The sequence below is a fragment of the Babylonia areolata genome, chromosome 18, assembly GCF_041734735.1.
Source record: "Babylonia areolata isolate BAREFJ2019XMU chromosome 18, ASM4173473v1, whole genome shotgun sequence".
Classification (NCBI taxonomy): Eukaryota; Metazoa; Mollusca; class Gastropoda; order Neogastropoda; family Buccinidae; genus Babylonia; species Babylonia areolata.
The window spans coordinates 32,274,601-32,298,462 of record NC_134893.1 but is presented as its reverse complement, the minus strand read 5'-3'; the positions used below and the strand labels follow the sequence as shown (position 1 = coordinate 32,298,462).

Sequence of the window (23,862 nt, the reverse complement as noted above, 5' to 3'; positions counted from 1 at the left end):
CTCGCTTTGTCTTTAAAAAATTGTCAATATTACCAAATAACAAATAATGGTATAAACTGTAGTGATCTGTTGTCTGCAATTAATCTTAACATGTGCGGTATGAATTAGAAATAATGAGTGCACTCATACTAAACATGTTCTCTATCGCTCCACCCTGGTAATCCAGTTGAATACATTCACTTGTCACAAACATAAGTGTTGCAAAGTTGGTGACCACCTGGGGCTGTTTTAAATGATGGCAGTGATTTACAGCTGGTGGGTTGTGGCAGGATAATTGCTAGAGGGTTTTGACTAACGCCACATTGGAATCTATTTTTTCTCAGACATTTCCATATCAAGGAAGTTTTGCAAAAGCCAGCATTGATAACGTGAATTGAAAAATATAAATTGTGCCAAAATTAAGCTATTCTGTCAACCTTGGAATGATTTCCTTTGGAATTGTCAGACCGAAGTAATTGCCTCCAATCACTTTGCTCACAGTGCTTTCTGTGTTCAGGACGGAATTTGATGGAGCTGGTATAATTTGTTCAGAAAGAAAGGCTGCCATACAAGAACATTGCTGTTGCCAAGGGATGTAATCTACATTGCCCAAATCCTGCAGTGTTGGTAGTCATTGGAGCTAGTAGGTGTGCAGTGACTTTGGTAACGTTGAGGAATAATGCTTGCTTGGTTAGCCAAATAAATGAAAAGAAGATAGATATACTCTGTATTGCTTTGTGCATATTTGCTGGTAAATGTACATTAAAAAGATTCACTTACACATTACAAAATGAGTACCTGGTACACTTTGGAAAATGGTCTCCTGTATATAACGCAAAACCACTCGCATTTCATTTGATACTCTTCAGTGTAGGAATTGCCAACTTTCTAGAAAATGAAATAAACATAAGCCAGCAATAAGAAATTAATCCTTATAACTCTTCTTTGACTTAACACATTTGGTATGTAATTACCAAATCAAGAGGATTAAAAAAAAAATCGTCAACAATTAAGTATGCAGCAACTATGAAATATTTGTCAGCAACACTAGTTAAGAAATTTCACATGGATAAAGATTAGTCTTTCAAATTTCATTGCACCCAGGTGATACAAAAGAGCCATCAAAGCATAGAAAGCAGACTACGAGGCTCATTTTGGGGATTTCAAGCGAGACATGCAGAGAAGTGTAAGATTTGTCCTGGATGGACACTGCAAAAAACAAGTTTAGTCAGCCAGACAGAGGGGAGGTTACCTACTTCCGGGAGGTTATCGGCCGTAGTTACTTTCGTTTTCTCCGCAAAGGCGGATAGTAGTTTACACAGGACAGGAATGTCAGACCCCTGCCGGAGTCTGCACTAGTTGGGTCACGGTAAATATGGATCCGCGTTTCTCGGCCCTGCCAGTCGGCAGGACACCCGAGTCGATCTCCTCGTATCACTTTCCCCATGACAACAATGGAATGTGCCATAATCCCTTTGGGAAAACAACACCATACACTGGCTTTGGAGACTGGGCCCTATGTGCGATGCGTCCGTGGCGGCGACCGTGACATTGGCTCACGCGCCCCCCACGCGGCATGTCTCTTCCGTCTCGGATCCTATGGCGACCGAGCCACTTAGGGATACCCTCCCCAGGTGTAGGGAGGAAGGTGGACCACAAGGGGACACGCTCGCCCATGCGCGTGCACCCTCCTCTTGTCCCGAGTTTCCGATCCAAGGGAGACAACTCCTGCTTCGGCACCTTGCCGGTGATCGCCGCAGTTACTTCCTTTTACCGGCACGGCCCCTCGCCATCAGTGCTGGTGTGTGCACGGTCTCTTCAAGCTTTGCAGTGATGACCCCATCTGCCACACCGCCGGTTGCTGCTGTTTTCCATAGACTAATGGCGTCTCAGCAAGCTGCTCAACCAAACAACCAGCAACCCATTGATAACTTGCTGCAGCAATTATGCACTGGTGCCACACCTAGCGCCTGCTCGGGCCTTGCCCACCGGCAGAGCAGATGCGTGCACGGCCCATTGAACGTCGGCAGTGCTGGTTTTTTTCTGCCCCACTGCATAACTCCACTGTTACCCAGACTAAATATCGGCAATTCCACGTCGGAGTGCCTCTTGATAACTCGATCCTGCCACGGACTCGGCAGTGCTCGGACCGATCTTGTCTATCCCTTTATCCGCCAACACACAACAGTTGAACGTCGGTCCTCTCGCAGGAACCATTCGCGAGATTGGACCGCCGTTCACCTACAGGGGGACGCACATCCCACGGCAAGCCGACGGACTTGCCACCCCCTCGTCCACGACGCCCATAACACTGACTTACGGCACCGTCATGCCACATGTCCCGACCGTCTCGCGTCCGATGGCGACCGATTCGGGTAGGGACTAAGGGACATTATAATTATTCCCCTTGTGGCATCGAACCATGGACTCTCATACGCAGCATGACACTCCTCCCTCTACAGCGAGGAAATGTCACACCAGGGGATATGTGCTCTAAAGACACCATCCTTTTCGCCGATTATCGGCGCCAAGGGAGGCAACTCCGCATTTGTAACCGACACAGCACGTCACTCCTGCCCCCCGTGCTGTCCACCAACGATGTTTCTTCGGTTTCTCATTGGGTCCTGATGCCCATTCGTGGACTTTACACAACCTTGCATAGCAACTGCACCTTTCTTGCTGATTCTCAGGCTACTGGCGACCGAACTTTTAGGTTCTTCATCCCCCCACACTTGCACACAGCCCACTGCAGGCAACCAATCCTATTACCATTCTCTTCTTGTTATACACAATAACAGGAAATAAATCACAATATTTCCCTTTCTACTCTTTTTGATTTAGTATCAATATCAACAACTAAAAAAAAAAAAAAAAAAAGAAAAAAAAAAGAGTATATATACACACACACACACACACACACACACACACACACACACACACACACACACACACACACACACACCCAAAAAAAAAAAATATATATGTATATCTATATATTTATCTATGAGATATCTTGCTACATTTATACACATTTCTGTTTACACTTATAGATGTATACTTATCCCTCGGTATACACATGCGTGTGCGCTTACGCCGGATAGGTTCATACGACTTTCGTATTAACATGTACAATTATATTTCTATCTCTATTCATTGACATCTATTCATTGAGATTCCCTACATAGCAATATAGGCACACTTGCATTTGCGTCCTTCTGTTCACAATGCCCATAACTCTCTGCGTCTACGTACTGGCACTTTATTCATATGTGTATGTACATTTCATATACAGGTGCATACAGAGATTCCTTTCCATTACTGATTATGCACACTTACCCATTTACTTGGGTATATCTGTGCACGCTACACGTATGCTTATACAGCCGCTTATGTCTTGTGACTCGATCTCTTGTCATTGGCATATTCCTGACATCATCACTTGAGTTGATGGAAGTTCATAATCCCTTTGCACATATACGTATTCATTGTCATAAATTCATCCATACCTTGCTTTCGGAGGACGACTGCACTCACATACAAAACTGCCTCATTCATGCCTGAATGTACTCCCTTCCCACCCATAGGGATAAGAATGCCCTCTCTTGGTGCAAGGAGGGACAAGGCAACCCATCTCATTTGCCTACAACAATCACCCATAGGGCTGGAGATGCCCAAACATGGTACAAGGAGGGATGAGGCAGTCCAGCTTAGAGGTGCCACTCCGGACACACACGCCCTTCATTCCTTCCAAGTTTGTAAGACATCCCTTCTCCCCCCCGCCCCCCCTTGTCTACAACAACCCTTGGTTTGCACAACTGTGGTTGTGACAACAGCTCTACACAGGCCCTACACCCTAGCCAGCCCTCCCATGAAGGGGTGTCTATCTTTGCCTTCCAAGTTTTAGCGGACCCGAAAACTGCCCACTGGGCAAGAGACAATCACCATAAGCCCATCTCTTCTACTACTGTCTAGTAGCAGAAGGCCTGGGTAATAATTGTTTTCCTCTACACTTGGGAGAAAGGCATATTGACGAGGACGGATGCGTCTCACAAAGCACAACGAACCGTCCATTAGCCACAGGGGCGTACCTTTCTGCCCACTCATACCAGCATGACAGATGCTGCATTCAAGCACATCAGTTCGCCCCATCACCTTGCTTGAACAGAGATCCAGCATCGACGTCTCAAACAATTGGCGTTTGAAAGCACTTTCTGCACTTAGTCTTCCCTGCCTGATCCTTTCAGCATCAACACACAACCACTGCTGTGGTTACAGATGGGCATTCCTTCTCAAGCACTGTCTTTCCAATGAGACACTTCCAGGGGTTTCTAGCCTAGGCAGGCTATCCCATCATGGAGCCCCAGCCTTCAGTCAGGGGCCTGTCAGAGGATGACTTTGTTGTCACTTCGGAAGCAAGCACCATGTCTTTCAGACACACGGTTGCATCACAAGTCCCCGTCAACTCCTTCCGGCTTCCTTACATTTCAACATTACCTGCATGGTGGACACCTTCATCCCTCAAGCATACAGCAGCTGTTTCCTGATTTACCCATGCTGATTGGTGTCCTCCTAGGACCAATATATGATAATCAGTCGTGTACGACAGTCACCATCAGAACAGCAGAGGAGGCAACTGCTGTCCCGACTATTCGGGCTGGAATTCGATTATACAATTTATAGTAGAGAGTGTTTTGCCCAAGTTGCATCCCCAGTCCCTCAATCAAGAGGGCCTTAGGACTCATCATTGGGACGGATCCCAAAGGCTAGTTAGGCCCACGGCTACAGCACTCAGTCCAGTGCAGTTTGACTTCTAGTCTGAGAAACATAGTCCTTCATGAAAGATTAAGCTGCAAATGATTTCCCTTTGCAATTAAGAAACCACTGATAATACAGCTCTCACTTTGCTGTTGGCCATACTGAAAACGTACCTCCCTGCCCCCGCCCTGCTCCATCCCAGACTTAGTGCGCACCACACACAGCCAGAGGCCTGTCATGGATCCGGTCCCCTTTCTCACTAAAGAACCTTCAGCAAACATTTTCCCCATGGAAACCCTCTTCCATTAGGAATTCCACCACAGAATGAGACTCAGTGACCTGCGGGCACATGAAGTGCACTTCCACAGCCCAGCCTGATCCAACCCAGTCATTGACTGCCGACAACTTTCTGCAGGTTGCTCCAACATGCCACACTCAGGTAGAGAAGCCACCAAGCCTTCCGTATGCCCCTTCGAGATGGTACCTACCTGGGCAATTACACAGCCCTGTCCCAGAGACACAAGGGACCTCAAGTCTTTTGTTGCTAAATGTCTGCCATTCTATGCATAGGCAACATACCAGTGCTGTCATTTTTTGGCAACAACAAAAAAGTGGCGGGAGGAGCGCCCTTCGCCTGTCAGCTCGCATGGAGGAGCTCCACAGATCTGGCTGTCATGCCTAAGGCAAGCCCAGCATGGCGACCTACCTCCGTCTCGTGCCACAGTTTCCTTCAAACACATATATCACTTTCCACTATCGGCCCACAACAGATGTGGAATCATCAGATCAAACCACATGTGCACCTCCTGCATTGACGCTCAACCGCGCTCAAATGAGACAACCCTATAAGGGTACGTGTTTCCTTCCTTTCCTTTGATTCGAAGGGCTCTCAGTAATGTGTGGATTCAACACACCGACCCTATTTTCTTTGCGCTACATTTATTAGCACAGTTGTGGTCCACACAAAGCATCGCTCAGGTCTGGCTGGATGTCACACAATGCAGTTCATGTTAGGCCTCACGCAAATATTTATACTGACACAACCGATTCTCCAATGCAAGAGCCACAGACAAGAGCAGCCGAAACTAAACCCATCATTCCTACCTTTGAGAACAACAATAGTTTCTAATAACAACAAATTCCACATTATGCGAATATACGTATAATTGAAGCATCAAATGAAACTGATGCTTATGTTTCTCGAACTGCGCACTGCAGCACAGGAAATTATATATACATTTCATGAATGTATGACTGAGTCTGCACATAACTGGTCGTGCAGAAGCAGTCGCAGCAGTAGCAGCAGCAGGCATTCAATGGACGTCAAATCTTTCGGAAGAAAAACTCAGTTTTGTGGTGACAATGACAACAAGGCCATCCGAAAGTTTATCAAGGCCAAGGGGGGGGGGGGGGGGGGGGGGGGGTGAAGTGGGGGTCTAAGTCTCATTAATCTTATTCTCTGTCTGCCTGTCTCTCTTTGTCTGCCTTTGTCCCTGTCTTACAGTCTCTCTCCCTTTATCTCCCTCCGAGTATCTCTCTCTCTCTTACAAATGCTCTTCACCGTCACCGATCCCTCAGATTCCGAATACCTTTGGGGCGCCTTCGAAGCTTTGTCAACCACCTTTCTCCAGTCCTCGCGTCTCTCGGCGGCTCTCAGGGTGTCTCTCAGCTCCATGCCTGTCCACTCTCGAATGTTGTCCTCCCATCTCTTCCTTTGTCTGCTTCTTCTTCTTCCTCCCCTCACTGTGCCTTGTAAGATTGTTTTAGCAAGACCAGAGGAGCTCTTATCTTAATTAAAAAGAGAGAGAGAGATTTGTTGTTGTTGTTGTTTTGTGCTACCCCATCTGTCACGGATTTAGTGCATAAGGCCCCTCCTGTACACCATTGTCACTGAGCCGTGACGAACGTGATCACCTATGTACATATCTCACCTTATAGTTGTTGTTTTCTCGTTTTGGTTTTCTTTTTTTTCCCCTCCGCTGCTTCTCTTCCCGTCCAATCCGTGTTATTCTGTCATTTTAGATCTTGCATGTGCTTAACATACTCCTTGCGCAGGCTCACCTTCAAGATTCCTCACTCAGTTATAGAAGGTAAAATTTCACCAACATGCAGACATCAAGATCATTCACTTTTCAGAACTTAACAGCGTCTGGTCGCCTCGAGCTTCAACGCTCTGTAGGGCGGATATGGGGTATCTGTTCGTTCAGGCACTCCCAAAAAGATCCCCAGTATCCCTCCGACCCTGTGGCCTCTCTTCAATGAGAATGAGTGTGGAGGAATACTTCATCTGGAACTGGAAAGGACCCCCCCCCCCCCCCCGCCCCCCCCGCCCCCCCAGTCTCTTTCAAGTTTGTCCCCTTCCTCTTCACTGACCAGAGTGTAACACCCGGACTCGGCACCCGGTTTCTGCCACACGGTATTGCTACACGTCGACCCACCAGCTGCTGAGGTAAGCAGAAACATTTTTCAGACGCTAGTTCGAACCCAAATGTCATTTCTTCGTTCCATTCTGATTATAAAAAAACAACAACATAAGTTTCCTCGGTAATTTCTTCATTTTAGTGTTAGTTCATTTTCGCGGTAGGCCGGTCGTTTCCGTTTTTTATTTTATTTTATTTTTTATCCTTATGTATTAGTTTTTTTTGAGACGCGTCTAATATGTGTAAATCATTATATTGTAAATATTTGTTCCCCCTTCTCGTTGTCATAGGATAATATAATTACTGTATGCACACATACGGGGATCCAGTCTTCTTTTCTGTTACTTTGTGCGCGGGATTTTTCACACACGAAGACGTGTGTGTTGCTGTTGGATAGGATGAATATCTATTCTTTCTTGTCCTTATTATTCATACATCTATGTAAACACACAGTGAATGTGAACTTCACAGATAAAAAGTTACAAAAGGTGGTTGTTGTTTTTATATTCTAGTCGTCCAAGCTCGGACCTTGTAGTCAATTGCCTCGTTGTTTTCTTGCGCATCACATTTATATCTTTAGCGCAGTAAGAAAGTGAATTCAAGACCAAAACGACTCTCATGCACGTTGTCATTTACTTGCTAGTTACTTCGTATAATATATTGTTGTCGTTTTCCCTTTCCCAAGTGGAGGTTGGTCTAGGGGGAAATAACTGTTGTATGAATGCGTGGAAGTGTTTTATTCATCCAGTTTTTCTCCCCTTAAAATATGTAAAAATACGTAACCGTCCCACCTGAGGAACAACAGCTTGTGTCCATTTATGAAATAATTATACGGTAGTGTCATTGTAAGCCCCGCTGAAGTCTCGACGTCCCTCTAATAAATAGCCCTCTCCTTCAGCTCCATTCAAACACTATCGTGAATGGAATTTTAGCGAATATTTTTGTGTTGCAGCTGTTTGAACAGTTCATGGTCCTGCTGAGGTCTGGAGTTCAGAAGTCACTCCGAGGACCATGCCCCGTCAAACTCCAACCTGAGTTGCCCTCCAACCGACTGTGCCACCGCATCACTTGAATAAGTTGGCTACATCTTAGGGGAGAGGGTTGAGGGAATATAATGGCTTTGTAGGGGCATAGTTTGTTCTGTTCGTTTCTTTGGTTTGGTTTTTTTGTTTTTTCTTAAATTCATTAGTCATCCATCACCCTTATCACCCCTTTGTCTTTGGGAAGTTTTTTTTCCTCCCCGGGTAGTGGTATAGATTGGGGTAGTTGGGTGCCGGGTGTAGCACTCTTTCCTATCCGTAGGCTAGCTAGCATATATTATTTTGTCCCGTTCTCTTTCTGCCTCTTCTTTCTGACATCGCGTGAATGCGTGAATGAAAGATGTAAAATATATTTCATTTTTAGTGGTCTGCTGTTTGTGTGCGAGGGTGGTCGACTTGAGCGAATACTGGGTAAAATTATACAAAACATACCTTAGATGCGACACCATCATCTGCGCTGTTTCAGTGGCATCAAGGAACGATCGATGTCAGTTGGGTCCTCAGGAGGCCACACACCAGAGGAGACCCTGCACTGCTGCTAAGTCACTTCGGTGGTGTTCGGTGGTGCCTGTTCTGATTTAACATACGTAGGACACCACCTACTAAGCCCCCTACTGACGACAATAGTATGATAACTAAGTTATCTCTGTACATCTAAAGTCTCGAAGAGCCGTCAAAATTCAGTTGAAATGTACGATGCTATACAATGACGTTAGTATTTCTTCGCTATTCTTTTGGTGTCTTCATATTTACATGCACACGCAATGCTTCTGCATTCGTATATCGTATGTGTGTTAACAATATGTATTACACTACTAGAGCTCTAATAGCTTGTTCACTTTTGTTTAATCCCTTCAAATGAGGTGATGCCTTATACAGAATAAATAATTTGTTTCTCTCTCTCTCTCTCTCTCTCTCTCTCTCTCTCTCTCTCTCTCTCTCTCTTTCTTTCTTTATATATGGATATATATATATATATATATATATATATATATATATATATATATATATATATATATGCATTTGTGTAATTAGAGAAGGAGAGACTCTGATCCATGATGGATACACGCATATAATAAAATACTTGAGCACATGCACACACACAAACATGCACTGCCGGCCGTGTTATAAGTCATGGTTACATGACTAGTTATTTGACAATTTGACATTGAAAACACTACATAGCCAGAGGAGAATGAAGAGAGAGAATTTAACTTGAGAGAGACAGAGAGAGTACAAAACATGAAAATTGATATATTATGTCAATATAATGTTCACGCAATAAAAGTTGAAATTGAATATGCAAGCTCGCGTTACAAAAACAGTAATAGATTAACGTCATATAGTTACAATTATTGTAGAAGCAATAAAAAGTTTGAAAGAGAGAGAGGGGAGAGAGAGAGAAACTGAGACTGAGAAACAGAGAGAGACAGCGGAGAAATACGTCATTTATGGGAAATACATCATTTATGGCAAGTAATATGCTAAGAGAGAGAGAGCGGGAACTAGCAAGCGAGAAGGACCGGGGTGGGGGAAGGGGGGCGAGGCATACACACAGACAGACAGACAGACAGGAATGTAGATCGGCAATTACAACCAATGAGACATACAACGAGCAGCGGAGAGGGTGGTAGGGAGATTGCCGGAGAGAAAAACATAGACACATAAAGAGGGGAAGAGAGGCAGCTGACAGAGAGACCATCAGACACAGAGATAGAGAGAAAGAGACAAACACGCAGAGAGCGAAAGCGAGCGAGCGAGCAAGAGAGAGAGAGATATGCATACATTTATATTGACAGGCACTGTGTGATTGATAGCACTGATAGCTTTTTATGTTTTCGGACTAATACCACGTCGGACAAAAAGGAGAGAGAAAAAAGTCTGACTTGTGTAATGATGTCGGTCTATTGCCCTTGATGAACAAATGGTGACTGCTGGACCTTTTAAACCGAGGTTAAAATGGTAAAAAATGGTTTAAAATCAAAGGTACCTTAAGATGAAGATAAAAACGACTTTTCGAGTCAAACTCTTTGTCAAGTGAAGCCGGAGGTGAAGAAGAGGTGAAGATGAAAGTCTATTGCCCTGTCCGATCATTGCTACGTGTGTCCAGTGCCGCCGACGTCGGACCATTGTCACGTCGTACTATTGCCACTGACGTCGGATAAATGATCGTCGGACGAACTGATGACATGTCGGATTATTGACATGTCGGACTATCATGACATGATGACACCGAGCTTTACGTGAACTGAAAAGCCGGATGTACCGACATTTCAAGGCCGTACGGTTGTAACTGTTCGGTTGTCATTACTGAATATCATGATGATTTATCGCCTGCTCAAGCCGTTTACATTGCCGGAATACTTACTCTCATTCTCACAGTCCAATCCCTGTATAATAGCTTATGCCCCCTAATGTCCGAGGTGACTGAATTATTGTATTCAAACAGGAATTGACACGGCCAATAACACTAGTGTAATGGCCACTGCGTGATCGCCGTGATATTATCCCGGTCAACTCCACCCACGTGCACAAATTAAGTGATCACCGACCAGGCCACTTTGACATGGGCAGTGGGTTCAAAGCGAACAGTGATGAGCCTAATTTCTGCACCATATGAGTGCAATGGCTTACACATATGGGTACAGTATTTGTCAATACCCTCTTCTACCGAGCTTTGTATAACAAGGGAAAACTTCGCGATAGGCTGCCCGGCGCGAGCGAGGATCGCCGCTCACGCCGGGTGCTGGTGGCCGAATGACCAATGTCCAGCCTGTGTCACTGGGTGTCCGACCTCCCTCTTTTTCAATTATACATGCGTTCAGCACCAGCATTAATGAGTAGAGGCACCGAGGCAGAATCGGTTACTGAGACGTTGGACTTCTGGTCCAGTGTTCACCAGTGATCGGGGTTCAAGTCCCCGGCATTTCGGCATCAGTGGTGTTGTGTCCTTAGGAAAGGCAAGTTACACCGACTTTCCTCTGACTCAGGTGTGAATGGGTGCCTGGCTTCGGTCGGATACTGTTCAGTCAAGTTAAAAAGGTGTTAGGATAGGACTGGGTCTCACTTGCCTATGCCAACCTTGGCACAGTAACTATGAATCTACTGCCTCGGTGGCCATGCAATCACCTTTAACCCTATTTAAAACTTTCAGCCACCCACTGGGTAGATCAGTGTTATTTCCCTCCACATCCGCTTCACACAGCCGAACACACGCACAGGAAACCAAAAGTACGTAGAACATGATGATGCAAGAGAACGATGACACACTGTTCACGTGGATTTTGTATCAATATAAAAGCACCTCCTCCTAGGAGACGGGCGTAGATTACATTAACTCCTTTTCTTCTCTGGAAGTTCTTTGTTACAGTGTTAGTGTGTACGTGTGTGAGCAGTCATGTCTGTTACAGTGTTAGTGTGTCCGTGTGTGAGCAGTCATGTCTGTTACAGTGTTAGTGTGTCCGTGTGTGAGCAGTCATGTCTGTAATAGTGTTAGTGTGTCCGTATGTGAGCAGTCATGTCTGTTATAGTGTACGTGTGCACGTGTGTGAGCAGTCATGTCTTTTATAGTGTACGTGTGTACGTGTGTAAGCAGTCATGTCTGTTACAGAGTTAGTGTGTCCGTGTGTGAGCAGTCATGTCTGTTGTTGTGTTAGTGTGTCCGTGTGTGAGCAGTCATGTCTGTTACAGTGTTAGTGTGTCCGTGTGTGAGCAGTCATGTCTGTTACAGTGTTAGTGTGTACGTGTGTGAGCAGTCATGTCTGTTACAGTGTTAGTGTGTCCGTGTGTGAGCAGTCATGTCTGTTACAGTGTTAGTGTGTCCGTGTGTGAGCAGTCATGTCTGTTACAATGTTAGCGTGTACGTGTGTGAGCAGTCATGTCCGTTACAGTGTTAGTGTGTACGTGTGTGAGCAGTCATGTCTGTTACAGCGTTAGTGTGTACGTGTGTGAGCAGTCATGTCTGTTACAGTCTTAGTGTGTACGTGTGTGAGCAGTCATGTCTGTTACAGTGTTAGTGTGTCCGTGTGTCAGCAGTCATGTCTGTAACAGTGCTAGTGTGTCCGTGTGTGAGCAGTCATGTCTGTTACAGTGTTAGTGTGTCCGTGTGTCAGCAGTCATGTCTGTTACAGTGTTAGTGTGTACGTGTGTCAGCAGTCATGTCTGTTACAGTGTTAGTGTGTACGTGTGTGAGCAGTCATGTCTGTTACAGTGTTAGTGTGTCCGTGTGTGAGCAGTCATGTCTGTTACAGTGTTAGTGTGTCCGTGTGTGAGCAGTCATGTCTGTTACAGTGTCAGTGTGTACGTGTGTCAGCTGTCATGTCTGTTACAGTGTTAGTGTGTCCGTGTGTGAGCAGTCATGTCTGTAACAGTGTTAGTGTGTACGTGTGTCAGCAGTCATGTCTGTTACAGTGTTAGTGTGTACGTGTGTCAGCTGTCATGTCTGTTACAGTGTTAGTGTGTCCGTGTGTGAGCAGTCATGTCTGTTACAGTGTTAGTGTCTCCGTGTGTGAGCAGTCATGTTTGTTACAGTGTTAGTGTGTCCGTGTGTGAGCAGTCATGTCTGTAATAGTGTTAGTGTGTCCGTATGTGAGCAGTCATGTCTGTTATAGTGTACGTGTGCACGTGTGTGAGCAGTCATGTCTTTTATAGTGTACGTGTGTACGTGTGTAAGCAGTCATGTCTGTTACAGAGTTAGTGTGTCCGTGTGTGAGCAGTCATGTCTGTTGTTGTGTTAGTGTGTCCGTGTGTGAGCAGTCATGTCTGTTACAGTGTTAGTGTGTTCGTGTGTGAGCAGTCATGTCTGTTACAGTGTTAGTGTGTACGTGTGTGAGCAGTCATGTCTGTTACAGTGTTAGTGTGTCCGTGTGTGAGCAGTCATGTCTGTTACAGTGTTAGTGTGTCCGTGTGTGAGCAGTCATGTCTGTTACAATGTTAGCGTGTACGTGTGTGAGCAGTCATGTCCGTTACAGTGTTAGTGTGTACGTGTGTGAGCAGTCATGTCTGTTACAGCGTTAGTGTGTACGTGTGTGAGCAGTCATGTCTGTTACAGTCTTAGTGTGTACGTGTGTGAGCAGTCATGTCTGTTACAGTGTTAGTGTGTCCGTGTGTCAGCAGTCATGTCTGTAACAGTGCTAGTGTGTCCGTGTGTGAGCAGTCATGTCTGTTACAGTGTTAGTGTGTCCGTGTGTCAGCAGTCATGTCTGTTACAGTGTTAGTGTGTACGTGTGTCAGCAGTCATGTCTGTTACAGTGTTAGTGTGTACGTGTGTGAGCAGTCATGTCTGTTACAGTGTTAGTGTGTCCGTGTGTGAGCAGTCATGTCTGTTACAGTGTTAGTGTGTCCGTGTGTGAGCAGTCATGTCTGTTACAGTGTCAGTGTGTACGTGTGTCAGCTGTCATGTCTGTTACAGTGTTAGTGTGTCCGTGTGTGAGCAGTCATGTCTGTAACAGTGTTAGTGTGTACGTGTGTCAGCAGTCATGTCTGTTACAGTGTTAGTGTGTACGTGTGTCAGCTGTCATGTCTGTTACAGTGTTAGTGTGTCCGTGTGTGAGCAGTCATGTCTGTTACAGTGTTAGTGTCTCCGTGTGTGAGCAGTCATGTTTGTTACAGTGTTAGTGTGTCCGTGTGTGAGCAGTCATGTCTGTAATAGTGTTAGTGTGTCCGTATGTGAGCAGTCATGTCTGTTATAGTGTACGTGTGCACGTGTGTGAGCAGTCATGTCTTTTATAGTGTACGTGTGTACGTGTGTAAGCAGTCATGTCTGTTACAGAGTTAGTGTGTCCGTGTGTGAGCAGTCATGTCTGTTGTTGTGTTAGTGTGTCCGTGTGTGAGCAGTCATGTCTGTTACAGTGTTAGTGTGTTCGTGTGTGAGCAGTCATGTCTGTTACAGTGTTAGTGTGTACGTGTGTGAGCAGTCATGTCTGTTACAGTGTTAGTGTGTACGTGTGTGAGCAGTCATGTCTGTTACAGTGTTAGTGTGTCCGTGTGTGAGCAGTCATGTCTGTTACAGTGTTAGAGTGTCCGTGTGTGAGCAGTCATGTCTGTTACAGTGTTAGTGTGTCCGTGTGTGAGCTGTCATGTCTGTTACAGTGTTAGTGTGTACGTGTGTGAGCAGTCATGTCTGTTACAGTGTTAGTGTGTACGTGTGTGAGCAGTCATGTCTGTTACAGTGTCAGTGTGTACGTGTGTCAGCAGTCATGTCTGTTACAGTGTTAGTGTGTATGAGCAGTCATGTCTGTTACAGTGTTAGTGTGTCCGTGTGTGAGCAGTCATGTCTGTTACAGTGTCAGTGTGTACGTGTGTGAGCAGTCATGTCTGTAACAGTGTTAGTGTGTACGTGTGTGAGCAGTCATGTCTGTTACAGTGTTAGTGTGTACGTGTGTCAGCAGTCATGTCTGTAACAGTGTTAGTGTGTACGTGTGTCAGCAGTCATGTCTCTTACTGAGTGTTAGTGTGTCCGTGTGTGAGCAGTCATGTCTGAACTACGTATACATATAGAATAGAATAGAATATGTCTGTATTACCAAGTGTACCGGGGTCACAAGGAATATTGGGGGGGATAGTACATAACAAGATACGAACATAAATCGAAAATCATACGCAAACACAGATACAGTAGAAATAAGATACATACAAGTGCATATCAATATAAAAACTTGTGCATACTCACGCATGCACGCACTGCACACACACACATGCACGCACACACACACACGCACACACACACACACACACACACACACACACACACACACACACACACACACACACACACACACACACACACACACACACGTTTGAACAGAAGCTGCATATTACATGTGGATGGAGCTGATGACTAGATATTCAGGTAGATGGTTGTTGGTTGCACAATTCTATTTATCACACTGGATTTGTTTGAGAGACAGGGCATTGACTGCTTTGGGGAAAAAGCTATTGGCGAAGCGATTGGTTTTCGTCCTCATGCACCGTCGACCAGAGGGGAGCATCTCGAAAATCCCAAAAGCTGGATGTGACTCGTCCTGGCTAATTGAATTTGCTTTTTTGAGTAGCCGCTTATAATATATGTCTTCTAAAGAAGGTAGATCAGCCCCGGTAATCCTGGTGGCAGTTTTTACGATTCTGTTAATGGCTGCAACTTCTGCCTTGGAAATGTTTCCGTACCAAACAGTAACAGCAAGTGCCGGCAATCTTACAGCAGTAAATCATGACGTGTAGTGTCAGGGAAAGACAGAGAGAGGGGAGGAGAGGAGTATGTGTGTGTGTGTGTGTGTGTGTGTGTGTGTGTGTGTGTGTGTGTGTATCCGCGTGTGTGCTTGTGTGTGTGTGTGTGTGTGTGTGTGTGTGTGTGTGTGTGTGTGTGTGTGTGTGTCTGTAACTTGAAGGCCATGTAATTCATCTTAAGCTTCAGAAGGGAATGATGGTCACAGGCCAGTCCTGACAATTTGTTTCTGTGTCGGGGTGGGAGGTGGCGATAGAACGGAATATCGCACACACACGTTCGAATTCATTTGTGTTTATCACATGTATATCTTATGAATCAGACGTCTTGGGTATCAGTGGAAGCGGCCGCCAAAATCTCAGTGGTATACCCACTTCGCAAGCAGCCACTGAACTGTATCCGAATACATGTACAATGTCATCCGTAACGTCCCCCATAATCTAGCTAGGCCTTCCACATCTGAAACACCCCACTCCTTACCCCACCCCCCTCTGCACCCTCGTCCTTTCGAACCGTTGACAATGTCGATTTTATATCTCTCTTCCGCCACATCCTCTCACCCTGCGTTTACAGCATGCCGACAACAGGGTCCATTCGTACTCGACAGAAAAGTTCATTTCCCACATCTGTGCGCGCCCATCCTGCCATGTTATCGCTGACGTGGGTTACAAACCTCAGTTATCATGAGCTGATTGGACTCTTTATCGCGCCTCTGCATCATCTCTGTAGTAATTAGTTCTCCACTCATCCAAGACCCCTGTTTCAAAAACGATGAGGGGTCACGGTCAGACAGGTTGTTAAGGCCGGTTGACGTAGTCCTCTCAATAATTTGAACTAAAGACTCAATCTCCGTCAATGAGCCGTTAAGTCCGCCCCCAAGTAATGTCATATAATTGGGTCTTTATGTGAGAGGTGGTCATCCAAGGCCTCGCTGCCCATATAAAGGCGTCGATCAGAGTCCGAGTCCAGTAAAACACGGTCAGCCCAAAGCCGTTGCAGTACTATTCTTTCATTGACCAGCTAGGACAAAGAATGAATTAACCAGCAGTTAAGTCACTTTTGTATCCACGTTTTGCAACCTGCACAAAGATGGGGTTGCAGAACCTCAGGACCTTTGTCACAGTAGCGGCGACGTTTCTGGTGGTGAGTTCGTTCGAATATTTCTTTTATTTATTATTTTATTATTCGCTTGGGCGTGTGTGTGTGTGTGTGTGTGTGTGTGTGTGTGTGTGTGTGTGTGTGTGTGTGTGTGTGTGTGTGTGTGTGTGTGTGTGTGTGATGTAATCATGATGAGATGACTACGAGCAGTTTTTGTGTTTTTATATTTGTTTGATGTTGCTTTGTCTCTATAAATATATCTGTCTGTCTGCCTGTGTGTCTCTCTGACCCATCTCTCTCTCTCCCTCTCTCCTTCTCTCTCTCTCTCCTCCACGTGGTCTCTTTCTGTGGCCCCCTCTCTCTCTTTTTGCTGTCCGTCTTTCTGCTCTTTGCTTCTGACGAGCAGTTGTTTCGTCGTTTTTTGTTGTTGTTTGTTTTTGTTGTTGCTGTTGTCGTCGTTGTTGTTGTTCTTGTTGTTGTTCTCGTTGTTTCTCTCTATATCTGTGTGTGTGTGTGTGTCTCCGTGTGTGTGTCTCTCCCCCATATCCCCTATCTCTCTAGCTCTGCCCCCCCCCCCCCTCTCTCTCTCTCTCCCCCCCCTCCCCTCTCTCTCTTTCTCTCGCCGCCCCCTCTCTCTTCCCCCTTCTCTCTCTTTCTCTCTCTTTCTCTCTCTTTCTCTCCCCCCTCTCTCTCTCCGCCCCCCTCTCTCTCCCCCTTCTCTCTCTTTCTCTCCCCCTCTCTCTCCCCCCTCTCTCCTTCTCTCCCCCTCTCTTCCCCCTCCCTCTCTCCCCCCATCTCTCTTTCTCTCTCTTTCTCTCCCCTCTCTCTGTTTCTTACTCTCACCCCCCACCCCGATCCTGTCCCCCCCCCTCTCTCTCTGTCTTTTTCTCAAGGCCTGACAAAGCGCGTTAACGCGTTGGATTACGCTGCTGGCCAGGCATCTGCTTGGCAGATGTGGTGTAGCGTAACGCCTCCTTGAGCTACTGAAACTGAAACTGAAACTGTCTTTCTGTTTGTCTGTCTGTCTCTCCTTGTCTCTTCCTTCTTCTTTCTTCTCTTGCTTCTGTTCTATGTATTGATTGTGCATGTACTTATGTTGTTCGTCTTTTTAGTGGGACAGAATTGAAATTTATTCATGCAATGTCATGCTTTTGTATTGAGTATTTGTTATGTTTTCCCTTTTCGTGAAGGCAGGATGAAAACAAGCCATTTGTGCTTATTCCTTTTTTTCCCTCAATAAAAGAGATTCGTTCGTTCGTTCGTCCCCCCCCCTCTCTCTCTCTCATTCTCCCCCTCTCTCTCCCCTCCCCCCTCTCTCTCCCTCTCTCCCCCCTCTCTCTCTTTCTCTCTTTTTCTCTCCCCCTCTCGCTCTTTCTCTGACCCCTCTCTCTCTCCCCTCTCTGAAGACAGTAAAGATGAAGTAAATTCATTTTTCGTTGTCCAGCTCTTTGGAGAATTTGAGAGAAAAAAAAATATATATCACCTGAGTACCATCGACAGTCTTGTCTTTTTAAATCGAGTTTATGATTATCATCCACGACACATGGTGATGTATGAAAATTTTGACTGTATTTGCACAAGGCGATTAAGTTTGGGACATTGTAGCATCTTGAGATACTGTGCTCCACTGCAGCGTCTCTGAAATTGTGTATTGATACAGGCTTGGTTAACTGTTTCTATTGTGTTTGATTTTATGTGCGTTGTTCATTTACCCCTTCAGAAGGGGCCTTGGCCTATTGATGAATAAATCTTCTGAATCTCTGTCTCTCTCTGTCTCTGTCTGTCTGTCTGTCTGTCTCTGTCTCTCGCTCTCTCTCTCTCTCTGTCTCTCTCTCTATTATTATTATTATTATTATTATTATTTATAATATTATTATTTAGTTAGTTACTTATTTATTTAGTGGGTTTTTGTTGTTGTTGTTTTTACGCCTATAGTTGACTTCATCACGTTTTTGCGCCTTATACATATTATTATTAGTAGTAGTAGTTCTTTTTTATGTATTTATCTTTTTTTTTTCTCAAGGCCTGACTAAGTGCGTTGAGTTACGCTGCTGGTCAGGCATCTGCTTGGCAGATGTGGTGTAGCGTATATGGATTTGTCCGAACGCAGTGACGCCTCCTTGAGCTTCTGAAACTGAAACTGAAATCTCTGTCCCCCTTTCTCTTTTTCTCTCTTTCTCTCCCCCCTCTCTCCCCCCTCTCTCTCTTTCTCCCCCCTCTCTCTCCCCCTCCCTCTTTCTCCCCCTCTCTCTCTCCCCCTCTCTCTCTCCCTCTCTCTCTCCCCCTCCCTCTCTCTTTCTCTCCCCCTCTCTTTCTCCCCCCTCTCTCTCCCCCCCTCTCCTCTCTCTCTTCCCCTCTCTCTCCCCCCCTCTCTCTCTTTCTCCTCTCTCTCTCCCTCTTTCTCTCCCCCCCCTGCAGTGTGTTTCACAGTCTTGTACTGACCAGCAGTGTTGTTGCAGGTAACAGTTCACAACGTACTGTCCCAACAATCGTTGGACAAAATGATTTCTGATGCAGCAAACTCCAGTGAGTTCTTGTCTCGGGTCGTTTGTGTCTGTTCTTTATTCATCATCATCATCATCATCATCATCATCATCACCGCCATCATCATCATCATCATCATCACCGCCATCATCTTCATCACCACAATCATCTTCATCATTATCATCACCGCCATCATCTTTACCGTTATCATCACCGCAATATTAACAAGAATAACAATGATAATGGTGATTATGGGTGAATGGGTGTGGGTTGGCGTGATGGTGTGATGGAAGTGTGTGTGTGTGTGTGTGTGTGTGTGTGTGTGTGTGTGTGTGTGTGTGCGTGCGTGTGTGTGTGCGTACTTGCGTGTGTGTGTGTGTGTGTGTGTGTGTGTGTGTGTGCGTGCGTGCGTGCGTGTGTGTGTGTGTGTGTGTGCGTGTGTGTGTGCGTACTTGCGTGTTTGTGTGTGTGTGTGTGTGTGTGTGTGTGTGCGCGCGCGCATGTGTGTGTGTGTGTGCGTGTGTGTGTGCGCGCGCGCGCGTGTGTGTGCGCGCGTACGTGTGTGTGTGTGTGTACAATCAGATGCGTGTGTTCTTATTCTTACGCTATTACTATTGTTATTGTTATGTTTGTTGTTGTTGTTATGAATGTCATGATTATCACTATCATCACGGACGTGTGAATGCTGTTCTTGCAACCTGTCCACAGCCAATGAGTTTGAGTTCTTCTACGATCTGGGCCATCATGACGTTCGCGTGGAGCTGGACATGATCTTTACCCAGAGACAGTGGAACCTGATGCAGAGCGCTGAGTGAGTGCAATGATGATGATGATGATGATGATGATGATGGTGATGATGATATGCTTATATAGCGCCTGTCCTCGGTCGGAGACCAAGCTCTAAGCCCTTTACAAACTCGGGGTCATTTGCACAGGTTGTTTGTCTACCTGGGTAGAGCCGACTGACGGCTGCCATTGGGCGCTCATCGTTCGTTTCCTGTGTCGTTCAATCAGATTTCAGGCACGCACACATACACACTCAGACAAACAGGTAACATTGTACGTGTATGACCGTTTTGTTTATTTACCTCACCATGTAGGCAGCCATACTCCGTTTTCGGGTGTGTGCATGCTGGGTATGCTCTTGTTTTCCATAACCCACCGAACGCTGACATGGATTACAGGATCTTTAATGTGCGTATTTGATCTTCTGCGTGCGTATACACACGAAGGAGGATCAGGCACCAGCAGGTCTGCACATATGTTGACCTGGGAGATCGGAAAAAGTCTCCACCCTTTACGGTACCCACCAGGCGCCGTTACCGTGATTCGAACCCCGGACCCTCAGATTGAAAGTCCAACGCTTTGACCACTTGGCTATTGCGCCCGGCACTTTACCCGCCTCTCGAAGTCTGAGAGCGGGGTGGAAATTTATTTATCTATTTATTTATTTTTAATGTCTGTACTTCTGCTGTGTGTCTGTTCCGATTCTGTCTGGTCTCAGTGTCTGTCTGTCTCTATCGTTGCTGTTTATCATTCACCGTGCGTTTGTCAAAGCTTCTGTTGCTCTGTATCCGTCTGTCTCTGTCCCTCGATCTTTCCGCTCTCTGTCTCTCTCTTTCAGCCCCCCTCCACCCTCTTCCGCCTCTCTCTCTCTCTCTCTGTCTGTCTCTCTCTCCCCCCCCTCTCCTTCTCTCTCTCTCTCTCTCTCTCTCTCTCTCTCTCTTTCAATTTTTTTTTATTGCTTCTAGAATTACGTAAATGGTGTTATTTTTACTGCGTTTTTTTTTTTTTTTTTTTTAATGTGCATACTTTTTTTCAAATTCAAATTTTATAGCTTGATCCTTTTCATCTCTCTCTCTCTCTCTCTCTCTCTCTCTCTCTCTCTCTCTCTATCTATCTATCTATCTATCTATCTATCTATTCATCTATCTATCTTCTCACCCACTAACGCTGGATTTCTTCACAGTAAAGCATTATGCCAGAGGGCAACACTTACGTTGCCAAGGGTTCTTTTCCAGTGCGCCAAGTCAGTACGTGCTACAAACGGGACTTCGGTTTGTCTTTCCTTCCGAATGACCAGACACTCAGTTTGATTTTCCAGTCAAATTTGAGAGAAAAGGCGAGTGGGTTCTTCTGCAAAATTTTGCCAGAGGACAACACTCTCGTTGCCATGGGATTTTTTTTTTCCCGTGCGCAAAGTGTGTGCTGCAGATGGGACCTCGATTTATTGTCAGTCTCATCCGAACGACTAGACGCTCAGTTTGATTTTCCAGTCAAACTTGGGAGAAAAGGCGAGAGCCGCAAGAATCGAACCCAGACGCTCGCGGACACTGTATTAAGAGATAAGTGTCTTCATTAACCATACCATACCACCTTTCCTCCTCCTACAATACACTACAATGCAATAATGATGGAATCTCCCGTCGGACCGACGGATGAGTAGGCAGGCAGGCTTATCTGTCGGTGTGTGTCCTCAGATGGGAGAAGAGACCGATTCTGGAGGCGCAGCTCTTCCCACAGGCGTTGCAAGGGAAAACGTCTCCAGAAGTTTAGCCCTGCTTCCTTCGCTCACGCTTTCCCTTAATGGCCAGCGTTCTCTTGTTTTCAAACGTCTTTATGCCTCTAGAGCACAGCATCCTCCAGCGAGAGCGGTCAAGGGCAGCAGTTTCCCAGGAAGCGATGTCTATGTCACAGGCTTTGAGGTTTGTCTTCAAGGTGTCCTTGAAGCGCTTGCAGAGTCCTTCAAGTTCGCGGTGAGCTTCCTTCAGCTGGCCATACAAAAGCATCTTCGGATTCCTGCTGTCTGTCATGCGGACAATGTGTCCTGCCCAGCGTAGCTGGCACTGGATCAGCAGGCTTTCGATGCTGGGCTGGCCACTCCTCTCTAGGACCTGGAGGTTGGAGACCCTGTCTTGCCACTTTATTCCGAGGATCTTTCGTAGGCATCTCTGGTGAAACTGCTCAAGTTGTTGAATGTGACGGCGATACGTCGTCCATGTTTCACAGCAGTATAACAAGGTGGTCATCACAATGCAATGCAGTAAAACACAGCGCAATGCGTGTGGCAGGTCGGGCAACGGCAAGAGACAGGCCATCAAGCCAGGAGCCGGGGGTTACCGCTGGACCAACCGTGTGGTGCCCTATGAGATCGCTAGGAACACCTTCAGTAAGTTCCTTGCCGGCCGCACGTGCTCGGCTGGCGGGTGTGGGGGGTCTGGCTGGGGGGCGCGTTGGAGGGGGCGGAGGGGGTCGGGTTGGGAGGGAGGGGGGAAGCCGCGGGAAAGGCAGGGGCGTGGGGGTGGAGTAGGGATTTCAGTGGTGGGTGAGGCATGGGTGGGTGTTTATGGAGGGGTTGGGTTGGTGGATGGGAGTGCTGAGGTGTGTGTGTGTGTGTGTGTGTGTGTGTGTGTGTGTGTGTGTGTGTGTGTGTGTGTTCATATGCGTGTGTTCGTATTTTTCGAACTATTATCATCATTGATGGGTTTTTTGTTTTTTGTTTGTTTGTTTTGTTTTTTCTCTTAAAAATTACACACACACACACACACACACACACACACACACACACACACACACACACATATATATATATATATATATATATATATATATATATATATATATTTCAAGCAGCTATCAGACAAGTCGGATCTTACTTTTGTGTAGGGAGGTGGAGGGAGGGGGTAAGAGGGTCCTCCAACCTTCTCTTTTTTCCGATTTTTTTTTCCAACCAAACTACAGCCATGACAACAACAAGAGGCAAAGCCTTCAAGACTCACTTGTGCTTCACGCTTTATCCAGTAAAGGTAGAAGAAGAAAAAAATCGTTGAAAAGTGGTCCGTATTAAGTATGATATATAAGATAATCTTGGGAGAAAAAAAAAATAATAAAAATAAAAAAGGTATGCTAGCGGAATCGAACCACGCATGTTCAGTTCTGATGCAAGCAGACTAATCCCAAGACTGCTGTACATCTGACGTCAAATGACTGAATTCAAAACTTAACGCAATATTAATGTTTTCTTCTTCTTTCGATAAACAGATGTGATTGTAGTGGATGTAATAACGCCATCAAAATCATGTTTTTTGTGTGTTTTATTATGTCTCGATTATTCTTTTATTTCGGCGGTAACGGAGACGTTGCACATCGCAACACACGGTGAGCTAGATCTATAGATCTGCACACACCAGTCAACAACGGGCTGAAAGAAACGATAATTCAACTTTTCTTTTATGTTCCTTCCAGTTATTTCAATGTCCACTTTAGATTAGTTATATGCAGTAAACACGTCGATGGTGTAGTTAGTATCACTGTAAGTGTTCTGCCCAGAATTTCTATTTCTTTCCTTTTAATTGTGAAAAAGAAACACGAGGTTATGTCGTCTTCGAAAACAACTTACCCTCTAGTCAGCCAAACCCAGTGGAAAGCGGTTTTTGGAATTTTCGGATTTCGGAACACATCTCAACTTCTTGTTATTATCATTGTCAGTGGTAAGAAGTAGTAGTTGCAGTGGTAGTATCGTCATCGTCATCATCATCCTCATGACCATCATTGGTATTTTCAGACAGCTATCAGACAGGTCAGATTCGGGCCGCCGTGAACGACTGGCAGAGGTACACCTGTCTCACCTTCAGGACAGCCTCCTACAACGACAGGAACAAAATCCGCTTCCAAAACGGTGGAGGGTAGGTTGTGCCGTGGTGCCGGCTGCTTGGCACCTTCTATCTTATCCCTCTCTCTCTCTCTCTCTGTGTCTCTGTCTCTCTCCTCTCTCTCTCTGTCTCTCTCTCTCTCTCTCTCTCTCTCTCTGTCTCTCTCTCTCTCTAGGTCTCCTGCTCTCCGCTTCCCCAGACCAGTGTTTGTA

General features: G+C 45.8%; 1 protein-coding gene across 1 annotated transcript in view; it reads left to right on the top strand.

The window, feature by feature from the left end:
• The first annotated feature begins 15,962 nt into the window (after positions 1-15,962).
• The window catches only part of LOC143292221 (zinc metalloproteinase nas-14-like), a 21,226-nt gene continuing 13,326 nt past the window's right edge, over positions 15,963-23,862 (top strand). The window contains exons 1-5 of the mRNA XM_076602408.1: positions 15,963-16,559; positions 18,974-19,040; positions 19,707-19,809; positions 22,070-22,167; positions 23,563-23,683. Coding sequence (XP_076458523.1) covers positions 16,506-16,559; positions 18,974-19,040; positions 19,707-19,809; positions 22,070-22,167; positions 23,563-23,683 — 443 coding nt within the window. The 5' untranslated portion in view covers positions 15,963-16,505. The remainder of the gene's footprint in view (positions 16,560-18,973; positions 19,041-19,706; positions 19,810-22,069; positions 22,168-23,562; positions 23,684-23,862) is intronic.